Raw genomic sequence first — 17442 nt, forward strand, 5'->3', positions numbered from 1 at the left:
ATTTACCCTGGCTCTGAGATTATTCCAGCTTTATACCAGAATCTTCTGTTAGAATCTACACCTAGGATTATCTCATTGAAGAGATTGTGCATTCCTACTGGTATAGATCCACCTACACCAGTCTGTGCAGGACCCAGGCTCACAGTAGGCCTGGGTCTACCCCTTGACCCATGGGGCAGACACCTACCAGAGCCCAGCCTCTGGCACAGGACTGCCTCTGCCGACCAGCAGACTACCCAGGGAGGCCAGGCCTGGCCCAAATCCGTCCACACCTACTTGCGCAGGACCCAGGTCCAGGGTAGATCCAAGTTTGCTCCCCCCTACCTGGCAGCCTAAGTCTAACCCACTTCCATATTGGGACACTGCAGCCATCACCAACCATAGCCTTCCCCACGCAGCAGCCCCTAACTTTCTGATGACAGGGCCTAGAAGCACCTACATCTCAGAGCAGGCATCCCAAAGGGAGTGTGAGGCCCACCCTTTCAGCCCCATCTCTGTAAGACATTGCTTCCATCTTGGGGCACCTTAACTATTATCTCAAGTTACCTAAGCTATTGCCGCCACCACCTTTAGATGCAGTAGCATACATTGAGAGACATCAGCGAGGTCTGGAAGCCCAACATCAAGGTAAGGTAAAGAAAACCTGCATGGGTACTATAAGAATATAGGGAAGAAACTGGAATATCTCAGATCCACACTGCAAGAAAGGAAGACACATAGACAATATGAAAAAACAAGGGAGGAAAGTGCCCCAAACAAACCAGGATACTATAATAACAGAACCCATGGACAGCAAAGTTGATGAAATATCAGGGAAGGAGTTCACAAGGTTCATAATTAAAATGACCTGTGAATTAAAGAATGACCTAAATGAGCAAATACAAGCAAAAATTGATCACTCCAACAAAGAGATAAGAGAGGAAATACAAGTAGCAAAAGATTACTTCAAGAGAGAGAGACTCTGGAAAAAAAAAGTCAGAAATCCTTGAAATGGAGGATACAATAAATCAAATAAAAAACTCAATACAAAGTATAACCAACAGACTAGATCACTTGGAAGAAAGAACTTCAGATAATGAAGACAAAGCATACAATCTGGAAACTAAAGTTGACCACACAGTGAAGATGGTAAGAAACCACGAACAGAACATCCAAGACTTATAGGGCAGCATTAAAAGACCAAAAACAAGAGTTATTGGGATAGAAAAAGGCACAGAGTTTCAAACCAAAGGAATGCACAATCTCTTCAATGAGATAATATCAGAAAATTTCCCAAGCATGAAGAATGAATTGGAAAACCAAATACCAGAGGCTTACAGGACACCAAATGAACAAAATTACAACAGATCGACACCAAGGCACATTATAATGAAAATGCCTTACAGAATAAGGATTGAATCTTAAAAGCCGCAAGAGAGAGGAATCAGGTCACATATAGGGGGAGACCAATTCGCATTGCAGATTTTTCAACCCAGACCCTCAAAGCCAGGAGATCATGGAACAACATATACCAAGCTCTGAAAGAAAATGGATACCAACCAAGAATCTTATATCCAGCAAAACTAAGCTTTAGATATGATGATGAAATAAAAACTTTCCATGATTAAAGAAGGTAAAAAGAATTTACAACTAGAAAGAATTTACAACTACAGAACCTTCTCAGCAAAGTATTCCAAGAAGATGAAATGAAAAACAATGTTGAAAATCAGCAGAGAGAAGTATTACACTAAAGGAAAAACTAATCAGAGGAGAATCTGAGCCATGTTAAATGCTAAAAATAAACAAAAATGGATGGAAACTCAAATCTTGTCTCAACAATAACCCTGAATGTTAATGACCTAAACTCACCAATTAAAAGACACAGACTAGCAAATTGGATAAAAAAAAACAATATGCTGATTCCAAGAGATTCATCTCATAGAAAAAGACATCCACAGATTGAAGGTGAAGGATTGGGAAAAAAATCATACCACTCACATGAACTGTGGAAGCAAACAGGGATTTCCATCCTCATATCAAATAAAGTAGACTTCAAGCTAAAACCAATCAAAAAGGACAAAGAAGGACACTACATACTGCTCAAGGGAACCATACACCAACAAGACTTAACAATTATAAATATATATGCCCCAAATAACAAAGCAGCTATGTTCATCAAACAAACTCTTCTCAAGTTCAAGAGTCAAATAGACCAGAACACAATAATTTGGGGTGACTTTAACACACCTCTTTCATCACTAGATAGATCTTTCAAACAAAAGCTGAAACTATAGAACTCAATAATACAATCAATAACTTAGACTTAACTGACATATATACAATATTCCATCCTTCACTGAGAGAATAACACTTTCTTCTCAGCAGCACATAGGTCCTGCTCTAAAACAGACCATATACTATGCTACAAAGCAACTCTTAATATAAAAAAATAGAGATACTACCCTGCATTCTATCAGATCATAATGGAATACAATTAGAAATCAATGATAAAATAATAAGTAAAAGCCACTCCAACACCTGAAGACTAAATAATATGTACTCAGTGAACAATGGGTTGCAGAAGACATCAAGGAGGAGATGAAAAAATTTTTAGAGATGAATGAGAACACAGACACAACATATCAAAATCTCTGGGACACTATGAAAGCGGTTCTAAGAGGAACGTTCATTGCATGGAGTTCATTCCTTAAAAGAAGAAAAAGCCAACAAATAAATGACTTAACACTACATCTCAAAGCCCTAGAAAAAGAAGAACAAATCAACACCAAAGGTAGTAGAAGACAGGAAATAATTAAAATCAGAGCTGAAATCAATGAAATTGAAACAAACAATTGAAAACATTGACAGAACAAAAAGTTGGTTCTTTGAAAAAATAAATTAAATTGACAGATCCTTAGCCATGCTAACGAAGAAAAGGAGAGAGAAAACTCAAATCACTAACACACGTGATGAAAAAGGAAATATCACAACAGACACTACAGAAATACAGAAGATAATTAGAAATTATTTTGAAAACTTTTATTCCAATAAAATAGAAAATATCAAAGGCATTGACAAACTTCTAGAGTCATATAATTTGCCCAAATTGAATCAGGATGATATACACAATTTAAACAGATCAATTTCAAGTGACAAAATAGAAGATGCCATCAAAAGTCTACCAACCAACAAAAGCCCAAGACTGGATGCATACACAGCCGAGTTCTACAAGACCTTTAAAGAAGAACTAGTACCAATACTCTTCAATTTATTTCAGGAAATAGAAAAAGAGGGAGCACTTCCAAACTTATTCTATGAGGCCAATATCACCATCATTCCAAAACCAGGCAAAGACAAATATTAAAAAAAAAAAAAAAAAAAAACTTCTGACCAATATCTCTTATGAACATAGATGCAAAAATTCTCAATAAAATTCTGGCAAATTGAATACAAAAACATATCAAAAAGATCATGCACCACGATAAAGTGGAATTCATCCCAGATATGTAAGGTTGGTTCAACATACGGAAATCAATAAATGTAATTCACCACATCAATAGACTTAAAGATAAGAATCATATGATCATCTCAAAAGATGCAGAAAAAGCATTTGACAAAATACTGCACCCCTTTATGCTCAGAACACTAGAAAAACTAGGGATAACAGGAACATATCTCAACATCATAAAGGCTATCTATGCTAAGCCCCAGGCCAACATCATTCTAAATGGAGAAAAATTGAAGGTATTCCCTCTAAAAACTGGAACAAGACAGGGATGCCCTCTTTCACCACTTCTATTTAACATAGTTCTTGAAACACTGGCCAGAGCAATTAGATGAAAGAAATTAAAGGGATACACATAGGAAAAGAACAACTCAAATTGGCACTATTTGCTGGATATTACTCTATATCTAGAAGACCCTAAAAGTTCCACCAGAAAACTCCTAGAACTAGTAAATGAATTCAGCAAAGTAGCAGGATATAAAATCAGCACCCATAAATCAAAGGCATTTCTGTATATCAGTGACAAATCCTCAGAAAGGGAAATGAGGAAAACTACCCCATTTATAATAGCCTTAAAAAAATAAAATACTTGGGAATCAACTAAACAAAAGAGGTGAAAAATCTATATAATGAAAATTATAGAACCCTAAAGAAAGAAGTCAAAGAAGACCTTAGAAGATGGAAATATCTACCTTGCTCTTGGATAGTCATAATTAATATTATCAAAATGACCACACCACCAAAAGCACTATACAGATTTAATGCAATTCCGATCAAAATCCCAATGGCATTCATCATAGAAATAGAAAAAGCAGTCATGAAATTCATCTGGAAAAATAAGAGACCCAGAATAGCTAAAACAATCCTTAGCAGGAAAGGTGAAGCAGGTGCCATAGACCTTAAACTATACTAGACCTTAAACTATACAACAGAGCAATGGTAATAAAAACAGCATGATAGTGGCACCAAAACAGATGGGTAGACCAATGGTACAGAATAGAGGACACAGAGACTAACCCACAAAATTACAATTATCTTTTATTAGACAAAGGTGCAAAAAAAAAAAAAACATGCATTGGAGAAAAGATAGCCTCTTCAACAAATGATGCTGGCAACACTGGAAATCCATATGCAATAAAATGAAATTAAACCCCTATCTTTCACCATGCACAAAACTCAACTCGAAATGGATCAAGGACTTAGGAATAAAACCAGAGACCCTGTGTCTAATAGAAGAAAAAGTAGGCCCTAATCTCTATCATGTGGGATTAGGCCCCAACTTCCTTCATAAGACTCCTATGGCGAAGAATTAAAGTCAAGAATCAATAAATGGGATGGACTCAAACTAAAAAGTTTCTCCTCAGCAATAGAAACAATCTGTGAGGTGAATAGAGAGCCTACATCTTGGGAGCAAATCTTTACCCCTCACACATCAGATAGAGCACTAATCTCAAGGGTATATAAAGAGCTCAAAAAGCTAAACACAAAAACAACAAATAACCCAATCAATAAAAGGGCCAAGGACCTGAACAGACACTTCTCAGAATATAATACATAATCAAACAACAAATATATGAAAAAATGTTCATATCACTAGCAATTAGAGAAATGCAAATTAAAACCACTCTAAGCTTTCATCTCACTCCAGTCAGAATAGTAGCTATTATGAAGACAACAATAAAGTGTTGGCAAGGATGAGGGGTACAGCCAATATGGAAAGCAGTATGGAGATTTCTTGGAAAATTGGGAATGGAACAACATTTGACCTAGCTATCCCTCTCCTTGGTCCATACCCAAAGGACTTAAACAGCATACTACAGGGACACAGTCACATCAATGTTTATAGCAGCACAATTCACAATAGTTAAACTGTGGAACCAACCTAGATGCCCTTCAATAGATAAATGGATATAAAAATGTGGCATATATACACAATGTCCTGATGTCAGTAATAAAAGAGAATAAAATCATGGCATTTGCAGGTAAATGGATGGAATTAGAGAAGATAATGCTAAGTGAAGTTAGCCAGTCCCAAAACCTGAATGCCAAATGTTTTATCTGATATAAGGAGGCTGATTAATAGTAGGGTAGGGAAGGGAGCATGGGAGGAATAGACAAACTCTAGATAGGACAGACGGGTGGGAGGGTAAGGAATGGGGATTTATAATGATGGTGGAATGTGATGGACATTATCCAAAATACAAGTATGAAGACATGAATTGGTGTGAATATACTTTGTGTACAACCAGAGATATGAAAAATTGTACTCTATATGTGTAATAAGAATTGTAATGCATTCCACTGTCACATATAAATAAAGAAAGAAAAGAAAAAGAATCTACACCTACTACACCTACACCTTCAGTGTCATTTTTGTTGTTTTTTTTTTCCTTAGGTGCCAGAGGAAATATGATGCATCTCCCAGTGTAAAGTGTTCAACATGAAACAGAGTTGAGATGATGTATATGCAATTTATGCACTACACACACACACTGCTTTTCACATCTTAAATATTCTTCACATTATTTTAATTATTTCCCAAGATTTCATATAATTCATTATGTATTCCCATATTCATAAGAGTTAGGTTGCTTCTAACTTTTATCACAATATAAATATAGCTGGGATGAACATCTCTGATAATTTCTTCACAATAAATTCCTAAAAATAGAATCATCAGAATGGTCTGAATACTAAAACATTTTTTATCATGAATTGGCAAACTGGCATTCAGAGATGCTCATCATATGACACAACAAGGGGCTCTGTATGTAAGGGGCTCTGTTTCCCTGCATTTGAGTCAAATTGATAATTTTCATATGCAAAAAAAAATTTTCCCAACTGTTCACTGATTTGCATTTACTTCTGTGGCGGAATGCTTTATATGCTTATTGACCATTTGCAGCTCTTCATTTGTGAATCAAGTCCTAATGTCACTTGATTATTTTTCTATTAGGATGTCTGTTTTCATGTTTTTAGAACACCATTACAAATCATATGCTAATATTTTCCCATTTCCTTGTCTTTTAACTTTGTTCTCAGAATTTTTTGATACACTGGTTATCACTATTTTAATACAACTCAAAATGTAATATTTTTTATTTATGGTTTGTTTCTGTGTTTAACCTTATATTAAACATTTTCCTCATATTTTTCTTTCAGTTATTTTATGATCATTTCAACTATTCTTTCCTCATGGAACTTATCTGGGCATAAGAGGATTAAGAACTAAAAGCTGTATAAGATTTGAAACAAATAGACATATTAATCATATAAAGTCTAATATGAAACTGAATTAAAACAAGATATATTCCATGCTTTTATAATTATGTCAGAATGGATTCTACAGTCATGTATAACTAAAAAGAACAAAAAAAAAAATAGAATTGGAGAGAATTCAAAGTCAGAAAAAAATCTGATCCGCCCACTCACCCATTACCTGCTAGACTCTGTTATTCTTCTTCCTAACTCAAATGACTTTGTGTTCCATGATTTTATTCACATTTTCATTGTTCCCATTTAATTACTTAGAACAACCTTTAAAAAAAACTGGCATTCAAAGGAACGGATAATAATTGTAAAATGCATGGTTAAACGAAGGAAGCTGTTTACAGATGGCAGGAGGCGTGTAGGCCTTGAACTTCACCACCCCAAGTACTGCTACTATTCTAAAAACTAATATTTGGGCACATCTGATACATCATGATATATCAGCTGCAAGATTCTATTCCATAATAGCTCTGCTACTTAACGTGTTCCTCTGACAGAACCCCTGCTCTTTTGATGTTCCTGGGAGTATATAACTCAGATACTAGTAGCAATGTAGAAGAGCCTATGACTGTGAAGAAAAAAAGAGAGCCCTGGAGAAAATAAGAATCAAGAAAACATCCTTCTGCCCTTTTGTCCTAAGGAGAGGATACTGAACATAAGGACTGTAACTGTTTGTTGTGTTATCAAAATATATGAAATCTTCGTGCATGAAACCCTTTGTCGGCTGAGTGACTCCCATATACTGTGGAAGACTCAAGTCATTAACATCTTTGAAATTACTACAAGCCAATTTGTAGTTGGGCCTCTTCTAAGGAGACACAGTTACAAGGATTATAGGTCCTAGTAATGTTAGGGCTCTAATCTCTCTGAAAATGTCTCGACTTTCATTGAAAGATTCACTTATCCAATTTAAATAATCAATCAATTTATTTTAATTTAATGGAACCTAGTGCCTCACATATGAGAGGAAGGAGATCTAACAATGGGCTATATCTCCAGGCCCTCCCACCAATTTTATAAGCTACTTTTATCACATACTGAATTCTTACAAGAATGTCCACATAATTCAAGTATTTACTAACCGTATAATCTCAGTTATGATGTTGAATCATTAGAATATAAAAATATTCTTAAGAAAATGCTCTTCACAGAGCTTCCTTGTATATTCTCTGCTTCATAGTACCATCCCCATTAACCAATTCCTAAGTATTTTGTGTGTGTGTGTGTGTGTGTGTGTGTGTGTGTATTCGTAGTTCTTGTAAATGAAAGTGTTTTAATTTTTTAAAATGGTTTAGTGCATAAAAATGCCACTAATTTTTCATGTTTATTTTTGTATTCTGAAACTTAATTGAATTTGTTCATTAGTTTAAATATTTTTTATTTTATTTTCTCTATATAGAAGATCATGTCATCTGCAAACAGACAATTTAATTTCTTTCTTTCAAATTTAAATACCTACAATTTTCTTGCCCAATTATTCTGCTAGGACCTCTTACATAATGTTGAATAGAAGTGGTGAGAGTGAACATCCTTGTTACTGATCTTGGGGGAAAAGCTTCCAACTTTTCACAATTCAGTATGATGCTGAATACACTGCTGAGTATGAGGAGGGACCTTCACCTGTCCCAGCAGAAATTCAGTCCCCACAGACTGAGGCTCAAAATATACCTCAGACCAGGGTAGCCGATGCAGTCTTAGTAATCAGGCTGATCCTATCCGCATGCTTCAGCAGAAACATGGTCCAGGTTCATATCAGTAAATCGAGTGCTAGAAGAGTCTCCAGAGACCAAGCCTCCAGGACAATCCATGTGAACCCAGATTCCAAGCCTGTCCTGGCTCCAAGACATAAGCCGTCCTTGAAGAAAGACTCCAGAACAGCACTTTGATATCCAGCCTCCAGGCCAGGCTCCAGACCAATCCCTCTAGCTCGAGAATCAAGGTATCATCCATAGTTTCAAGCTCAAGTATGACCCCCTGTGGACCCAGACTCCATGCCTGCTCCAGTGCCATGTCAGTTTCATTTTCCAGACCCACACCAGTGGACCAAGCCTATCCAAGTATCTGGCTGGCCTTTCAAACTCAGCGTCAAGGCCCATCCAAATACCAGGTATGCTCTTTTAAACCCAGAATTCAATTCACTGTCCAAGGACCCACGAAAAAAGCCAACTATCCTGATAATTCCAGCAGCAAGCCACCCTCAGAATATGCCATGTGGTCTGCCCAAAATCTATGGATGGGCTGCCTGCTGAAGGGCTTTCCGAGACAGAACTAATCAAAAGACTGAAGTAAGACCCAGCTCTCTCAAGTGAACAGATACCAATGCATAGCAATTAAGGTCACAAACAATTAGGGAAACATGACACCACCAGAGAAATAAAGCAGTAACTGACCCTAAAGAAACTGACTGACAAAGGACTTGAAATAATCATTTTAAGGCAGCTCTGTGAGCTTCAAGAAAATATACAGAAATAATTCAATGAAATCAGGAAAACAACAAGGAGAACAAATTTATACATATTTCTAAAAAAAAAATTCTGAAGCCTAGAAATACAATGAAGTTAAAATTGCACTAGAAGGTGTCAGCAATGGTTCACATATTTTTTCTCATATGTGGAATCTAGGAAAAAAAGACAGACATAAATGTATGTGAGAGACTATTAGTGAATAGCAAAGGGAGTGGGAAGAGGATCTGAGGAGATTACAGAGAAATAAAAATGATAAAAATATGTTAAATGCACATATGAATATGCCACAACAAAATCCACTATTCTATAGAATTAATATGCTCTATTAAAAAAGGGAGTGAATATTTAAGAGTAGTGCCTGTTAGCAGCAGATGAAAGAATTCATCTCTTATCAGATCCTTTCTACAAAAAAAAAGTTAAACCCTGTAGGCATAAGGAAAATTCTTACAAGGTAAAATATGAATCTACACGGGAATGAAAAGTACTGAAACCGTTCACTGTATGAGTAAATATAAGATATTTTCTTATTAAATATCTTTAAAATTGTTCAAACAAAAAAAAATGGGTCATAGCCGGGCACGGTGATGAATGCCTGTAATCCCAGCAAATCGGGAGGCTGAGGTGGAGGCAGGAGGATTGCAAGTTTAAAGCCAGTCTCAGCAACTTCATGAGGTCCTAAGCAATTTAGCAGCGAGACCCTATCTCTAAATAAAATATTCAAAAAGGGCTGGGGATGTGGCTTAGTGGTTAAGCTCCCCTGGGTTCAATCCCCAGTACCAAAAAAAAAAAAAACCCAAAAAGTTGTTTTACATAAAGTTGTAAAATATGACTTGAAGGCTGATGGTGCTAAGTATAATGATAATGATACCATTAAGGTTTATGATATACCTCATAAAAATAACATAAAAAAGGTATAAAAATAACAAAGAAGCAGAAAGGAGATAAAATGGAACCACAGATACTCAATCCAAAAAAGACAGGAAAAGAAGAACAAAGAACAGATAGAATAAAGAGAAAACAAATAACAAGATGGTAGACTGAAACCTAACCAAATCAATAATCATATGTGAATGGAATACATATCCAATTAAAAGCAAAGATTGAGAGATTCAGATTGCAAAAATAAACAAACAAAAATCTAGCTAAATACTCTTATTAAAAGCATACTTTAAGTATAAAGACACAACAGGTTAAAAATAAAGGGATGGGCAAAAAAGACATATCATCCTATCACTAATCAAAAGAAAGCCGGAATGCTCATTTCAGCAGCACATATGTTAAAATTGGAATGATACAGAGAAGATTAGCATGGCCCCTGCGCAACAATGACATGCAAATTCATGAAGCGTTTCCACATTCTTAAACCCCAAATTTAAATAAATAATAACAAACAATAAAAACAGAAATTTGGGGAAAACACATGCACACAAAGAAAAAGCTGGAGTTTTATCAATATCAGATAAAGTAGATTTTGGACCAAAACATATTATCAGAGATAAAGACCATTTATATAATGATAAAGGGGTCAAAACATCAAGGTAATGTAACAACCCAAAATGTCCACCAAATAACACAGCTTCAAAATACATGAAGCAAAAAATAGATAAATCCTCAATTAGAGATTTCAATACTCTTCTCAATAATTAACAAGTACACAGAAAATTGGTAATGATAAAACTTGAACAACATTATCAAATAATTATGTCTAATTCAAGTCACGAACAGTCCACCAATTAACAGCAGATAATACCCACCCTCATCTCCTTTTTTCCTAAGTACTCACAGAATTTTTACCAAGAAAGATCATGTTATAGACCATAATATAAGTCTCAACTTTAAAAAGATTCAAATAATACACGGGCGCATAATGGAATAAAATTAAAAGCCCAAACCAAAAACTTCATCTAGAAATCTTCAAAGAATTTGGAAACTAAATAATACACTCCTCAATAACCCATGGGACAAAGAAGAAACCAGAAGGGAAACTATAAAATATTTTGAACTGAATGCAAATGAAAATACAACATACCAAAAATTGTGGGATTCTGCTGCAGCAATACATAAGAAATCAGATTTTTGGAAGTTATACTGAACTCCCTAAAACCAAAACACAAACTTATTTTAGATCCAGAAAAACATTTTAAAAATGTGTGTTTTATGGGTTAATTCAATAAATATATGGTGACAACTTAAGGGAGGCTCTATTCTGTGCCCTAAAAATAAAATAAATAATACAAATAAGACCCTCTACTCTTATATTGCATCAAAGGGTACAGATAATAAATACAAACACTAAGAAACTTGCAGATAATAACAAACTACATTAAGAAAATAAAACAGTAATTTAAAAGAGAAGTAGTCAGAGAAGTACTCTGTAAATAGATATGAGCTGAAACCCGAATAAGGACAGCAGATCATGCAGATGTAAACCCAAAGGAACAGTATCATAGAGAGATAAAGTATGAAGGTCCTAATGTGGAAGGCATATGCTCTAGATGTCTGGAGAAAGTTAAGTGAAGGAGGTAATATAGGAGAAATATTAGTAAAGATATGCATGAAAAAGATAAGCACTCAAGCTGGAGTATAGGTAGCTGGGTAAGGACTGAGATTTGGCTAGAAAGGTACAGGTGGGTCAAGACCTATACTGTCAACATGGCAGCCACCAACTGCATGTGACTCTTGAGTACTTAAATTTGGGCCAGTACACCTGAATAACCAGTTTTAATCTAATTTGACTTACTTTAAATTTTTAGAACTATTTCAAGTACATTGGGAACTGTTTCAACTATGGGTTTTATAAAATCTAAATATAGATCAAATATTTCTAATTTGGTTTTCTATTATAGAACATTATAAGAGGAATAGCAAGCTAATCTTTTGAGAATCTTTTCAGTACAAAAAAAAACATAATTGTTGTTAATATTCTGTCATTATCTGACTCTTTAATACTTATTAGCAATTTTTCCTGATTTGTAGACAAATGAGATGTTAGGTAGATCTAAAAAACTGCAATATGTCTGAATGTTCTATAGGTATCTCAAACTCAAAATATCCAAAAACCCAGTTTATCATCTTTCCTATCCAATATATTCTTTCTCATCTATTCTTTAAATGTTGGGAATTTAGATTTCCCACTTTAGAAAACCTGTTATGAATTTCTCCCTGAATATCCACTAATAATCATCTTTCCCATTTGCTTCTTAAGTATTTTCAAATCCTTTATGTAGTATTCATTCCAACAAACCCTAATTATTAGTTTGTTACCAGAACTCTTTGAACCAGGCAACACTGAACTTCAAATGTGATCTACAAAAATTTCCATGACATGCTCATGGCCTACCTTTCCCATTTCTATTTATTGCCTTGGACTTAAGTGATTTGGCCATAAGAAACCACTTGTGGTTTATACAGGCAGTAAATTATTTCACACATCATAGTTCATGTATTATGCCTACTCATAGCAGAAAAAGTAAACTTAAGTACACAGGTTCTACTGGTTTAAAAAACTAAGAATCAACAAAATGGGTCTATATTACTATCTACACCAGAGGTTCTTAGGAATAGAAACTCAATCTACCCATAAAATCTCCTTGGGCTTACAGGCTAAGAATGAGCATACTGCACATTGTTTCTTTAAACCACAACTTCTGGTTCCTAATTATTCTCAGTTAAGTACCTGTTCTTGAGCATCCTTCCCAAAAGAGGGGCTGGCAAAATTCTGCTTGATTTAGTTAGCATCCTTTGATCAGCCATCTGGAAGAAGTGACTTGCCAAGATAGGTCTAGGAAAAAAGGGTAAAGAAGCCATGTAGTTGACCTAAAGTAATTTGATATCACCAAGAGCAAGGAGTGAAAATTGCAAGGTCAATTTTACTAAAGGAGATATTCTGGGCACAGGACAAAACAAAACACTGTTCTCTTACAAATCACAACTTGTAATTCAAACTGTGAATACAAGACAAGAAAAATGTAAGGTCCAATATCAGGCTTCAAAATATTCATAAGACATTCAGGAATCTACATACCAATGAGTATGCATATGAATTTTATTATGACACAGGTTCCACACATTAGATTTCAAGATCTCATCCCTACAAGCTCTCCTCTGAGGGATCAAGGGAAAAGAGACTTATCATTATATCTATTCTTAAGAGATGCTTAATAGGCATACTGAATTAAAATACAGCTTAGCTATTTTCTTATCTATTCTTATATTCTTTCTATTAAGATGCATATGATATTTCTCTGTACTCCCAGAATCCCCCCAGCCTAGTTCTTTTTTACTGTTATTTTCCATATATTTTTTAATCTGACCTGTGTTCATCCTCTAAATTGACCAGCTTAAGGATTGAGCTTTGTGTTTTCATCCATGTTCCTCTAACAAAAACAATACCAACACTTATTAGCAATCCTAAGTCTACCATGTGACTAATAAATCCAGGCTTCTTGCTACTCAAAGAAGCTTGCCCAAGAACTGTTTGTTATCGATTTAGGACAAGATAGAGTTTGACCCAGAATGTATGTAGAAAAGAATTTTTCTTTTGTGAGAGAGTTGTTCTTTGAAAAAGTGTCTAACAATTAGAAAATGCTTAATGATACAATTTATACTCTTGCCCACTTTGAGCCAAGGTTGAGTAAAGACACTTTTATGAAGAAAAGCAAGATCCTGAAGAATGCATGGTTAAAACTAATAACTTTAGAGTCTTCATCATGAATGTAGATTCCCAAGTAAAATAGATTTAAAATAAAGGCATATGTTTTCACTGGTAAAAATAAAGACGCGAGGCACTTAAAAAACTTTTTTAAAAGTGAAGACACATTAAAAAAAAACCTAATAAATTTTTAATTAGGATGTGTTCTGTCTCTCTTTTTTTTAAAACAGGACAAGTAACAGATTACATCAAACTTCAGAACTTCTCAAATATCTAATTATTATACACATTCCCATCTGTCTTGCAGGGAGGAATCTTGGTCGGCTTAACAGTTTCAGGTAAAATAAGCTGCATAATAGCATATATTACAATAATAAATGTACAATGTTTACATGAAATGTTTTAGAAGCAAGAAAAAGATGCATCTGCATCAAAAGGCGACCTGTTAGAATACCACAACTGTTTTTTTGTTTTTTACATTCACTCTTGCAACAGGTTACAAGATGGGGTCACTAAGCTCAGATAAATCACTATGATGCACATAAAATACAGAAAGATTGGTTAATTTATATATTATATATTTATATTTCACACATAAGCATCTGAGACATAAACTGAGAATTTAAAACTTATTCTCTTCAGATAACAAATTAATTTTTTATTCTTCATAAACATGGTGCCCACAAAAGCACATAGGTAAGGCACAATAGGATTTTCTGTTACAGAATAGTGTGCATCATGTTTACTTAACCAGAAAACGTGCATTATCTGTGCAAGTTCATGCTGCAAACCCAACACATATATAATAAAACAAAAAGAAATTGAACTTTAAACAAAATCAAAATTGGTACAATTCCAGCTGTTGCACATATTCATCTGGACTGACAATGATATATCAACAGATTATTTTTAAAAAGCCAATTGTTACATTACAAATAAACCTTGCTTAGCAACTATTTTAATCTGAAATCATAACAGTAATAAAGCAACTTTATTAAAACAAATTAAATACTGAGGCACAAACCAATGGTCACTCTTGCATTTAGTATATTGCAATCTTTCATGACCCAAAATTCCAAGTATAATTTGTCTAATACATTTTGCTGCAACCATGTGCCCTGCTTTAAACTTGACATATAACAGGGTGCTATCGTTTCATTAAATTATAAATAGATTGGAAAAAATACTTAATCCCAATAGTACTATGTCACAGCCCTATTAATTAACAATAAATACAGCTTTTCACAAAATATTTTTCTAATATCTGCCAATTGCTTCTTTATTGCTCACATAAATTTGAATCCATTACAACTGGTGTCAGAACTTTCACACAAAATCATACTCAGACATTTTTATATAAAATCTATAAAAGATATTTTAAACTTGTATCTAATACTTCCAGGTGTTTGGCTGTTTGATCTATGTGATAGTACAGCCATATGTATCTATGTGTGTGTATATATATACACACACACATACACACACACACACACACAAATTAGATTATGAATAAAATAGAAAGCTTATTTTACTGCTTATGCAGACATCCTCACAAAACAAGACTACTTTCACCACCACCACCACCAGCATTTATACATATTTACAAAAGCCAGTTTAAGTACATGTACATCCACTTACACATATATGTAACCATTAAAACCAAATAAATTTTCCCATATTCCAGCTGTAGCAAATAAATCTCTTACAAGCAATAGAAACCTAAGGTTAAATTGGGAAATTAACAGTTTTACCACATTAGCTTGTAAGGAATTATGCAGGTGACTGTATACAAAAATTCACATTAGTTCACAAGAAATTATGGAAATACAAGAAGCCTCTTCACCATGCTTTTGTGTGGTTATCCAAACACTTCTTGGTGCAAAAATATAACCACCATATCTGAAAATGCTTAATAAAGTCAGAGTTCCTCATGCAAAACTTTAAATGCACTGGCTTAACTGAGCTCCTAAAACTGAATGAAACAATTATTCTACATACTCAGCATTGCTGCCTCACTGCTAAATCCCTTTGGAACCTTAAGATTTCTGGAACTTTCAAACAGAGCTGTACTCAGCAATAAAAATATTACATAAAAAAAGCATTTAAAAAGGAAGACAGGAAGCCAAACAGGAATTTTCCTATTGTAAATAACAGTCCTAGGAGTGAAGAAAGTCCTTTCAGGAACCTCCTTGAGAATTGGCTAGGCCAGTCCGAAGGCGAAGATGAGACATAGAGTTCATATGTTTATTTGATGGCTTCAAGGGAGTGTTGCAAGTAAGAGCTTGGGGAAAGCGATGGTGATATCTATCTAGTCGTAAATATTTTACTGTAACCAACTTCCCTGTTGTAAGATAAAAATAATATTTTAGATCTGTAAAAATGTCTTTAATATTGCTAGAAAAGTTAACTGTGGTAAAGTCATATGAACACAAAATAATTTAAAATTATTACTTAAAAAATGGTAACCTAAAATACTTCAATTTAAAATCTCGTATAGTTTAATCATCTTTTCAAAATTTTTGTAATACACGAATTTCTTACCATCAAACCAAGAGCCATGTAATGCCTTAAAAGCCTTTCCAGCATATTCTGGAGACAGACATTTAACATATACACAACCCTATGATATTAAAAAACAAAAAAGAAAGAAATGTTTTAGTTAAACAGCAACAAATCCAAAACATGAAATTCAATACTTGAAGCTACGTTACCTCACGTGAATTTTTGTCTACTGCAATGTGAACAATGCCATCATTGTCACTGCATTTTTCTAAAATTGCTTCTTGAATTGCCAGATGCCACTGATCCCCTATTTCCCTAAAAATTAGTAAAACAAAAAATTAACAACTATATTCCTACTCAACTGAAAATCTCATTATTTCAATCACAACAGTACAAATGAGTCATTTTTATATTTAAAATCCCATGCACTTGCAAGTTGTTTCTTTTTTCTTTCTAGTGTTAACTCATTAAAGGTGCAAAAGTTGAATATCATTTTCTTTATTTTTAATGACATTTTTGAGTTCTTGAATTTAAGAAAGGTCTTAGTAAATACTATATTGAGCTTCTCTTTTCCAAAATAATGGAAGAGTGATACAGGACAAACATTTTACATAGCTACCTTATTATAATGAGAACTTTAAGATCTCTTGCTATAGTAATGCACTTTTGTCTTACTTGTGAGACAAAAGAAAAGTAACTTCACTTTAAATCATAAATCTTCATTTTAGGTAATGAAGTAGAGGGCTGGCATTGACTTCCTCATTACTAAGGCATGAGGTCAGAGTTCCTACAGAGGTATTATCACACTGCTACTGTTTATATATATATATTTACAAAACAGAGGATGCATATACATACATTCATGTATAGACTGACAGTACTTTCCAACATTTCCATTTTGCTGTCATCTATTTGAAATCTCATCAATAATTTTTTAAATAAATGAATTATTAGATTGGATCTGGAGTATTTTATATGTAATGCAGATTCTACCATTAGAATTTTAAAAACAATTTAATCTGTCAAACTGTTGAACAACTAACCTCCAGAAAGCTAATTCTAAAAATTCT

General features: G+C 34.2%; 1 protein-coding gene and 1 non-coding gene across 2 annotated transcripts in view; one reads left to right on the forward strand and one right to left on the reverse strand.

Annotated features, from left to right (window-relative positions):
* Positions 1 to 10472: 10472 nt before the first annotated feature.
* Positions 10473 to 10580, forward strand: LOC114088737 (U6 spliceosomal RNA). Its single transcript, XR_003582049.1, has one exon. It is a non-coding gene; the product is annotated as a U6 spliceosomal RNA (small nuclear RNA).
* A 3457-nt stretch (positions 10581 to 14037) lies between these two features.
* Lemd3 (LEM domain containing 3) overlaps positions 14038 to 17442 on the reverse strand; it is a 65365-nt gene continuing 61960 nt past the window's right edge. The window contains exons 11-13 of the mRNA XM_027925602.2: positions 16582 to 16687; positions 16412 to 16490; positions 14038 to 16211 (exon numbers count right to left, since the gene is read on the reverse strand). Coding sequence (XP_027781403.1) covers positions 16048 to 16211; positions 16412 to 16490; positions 16582 to 16687 — 349 coding nt within the window. The 3' untranslated portion in view covers positions 14038 to 16047. The remainder of the gene's footprint in view (positions 16212 to 16411; positions 16491 to 16581; positions 16688 to 17442) is intronic.

The sequence above is a fragment of the Marmota flaviventris genome, chromosome 3 (assembly GCF_047511675.1).
Source record: "Marmota flaviventris isolate mMarFla1 chromosome 3, mMarFla1.hap1, whole genome shotgun sequence".
NCBI lineage: Eukaryota > Metazoa > Chordata > Mammalia > Rodentia > Sciuridae > Marmota > Marmota flaviventris.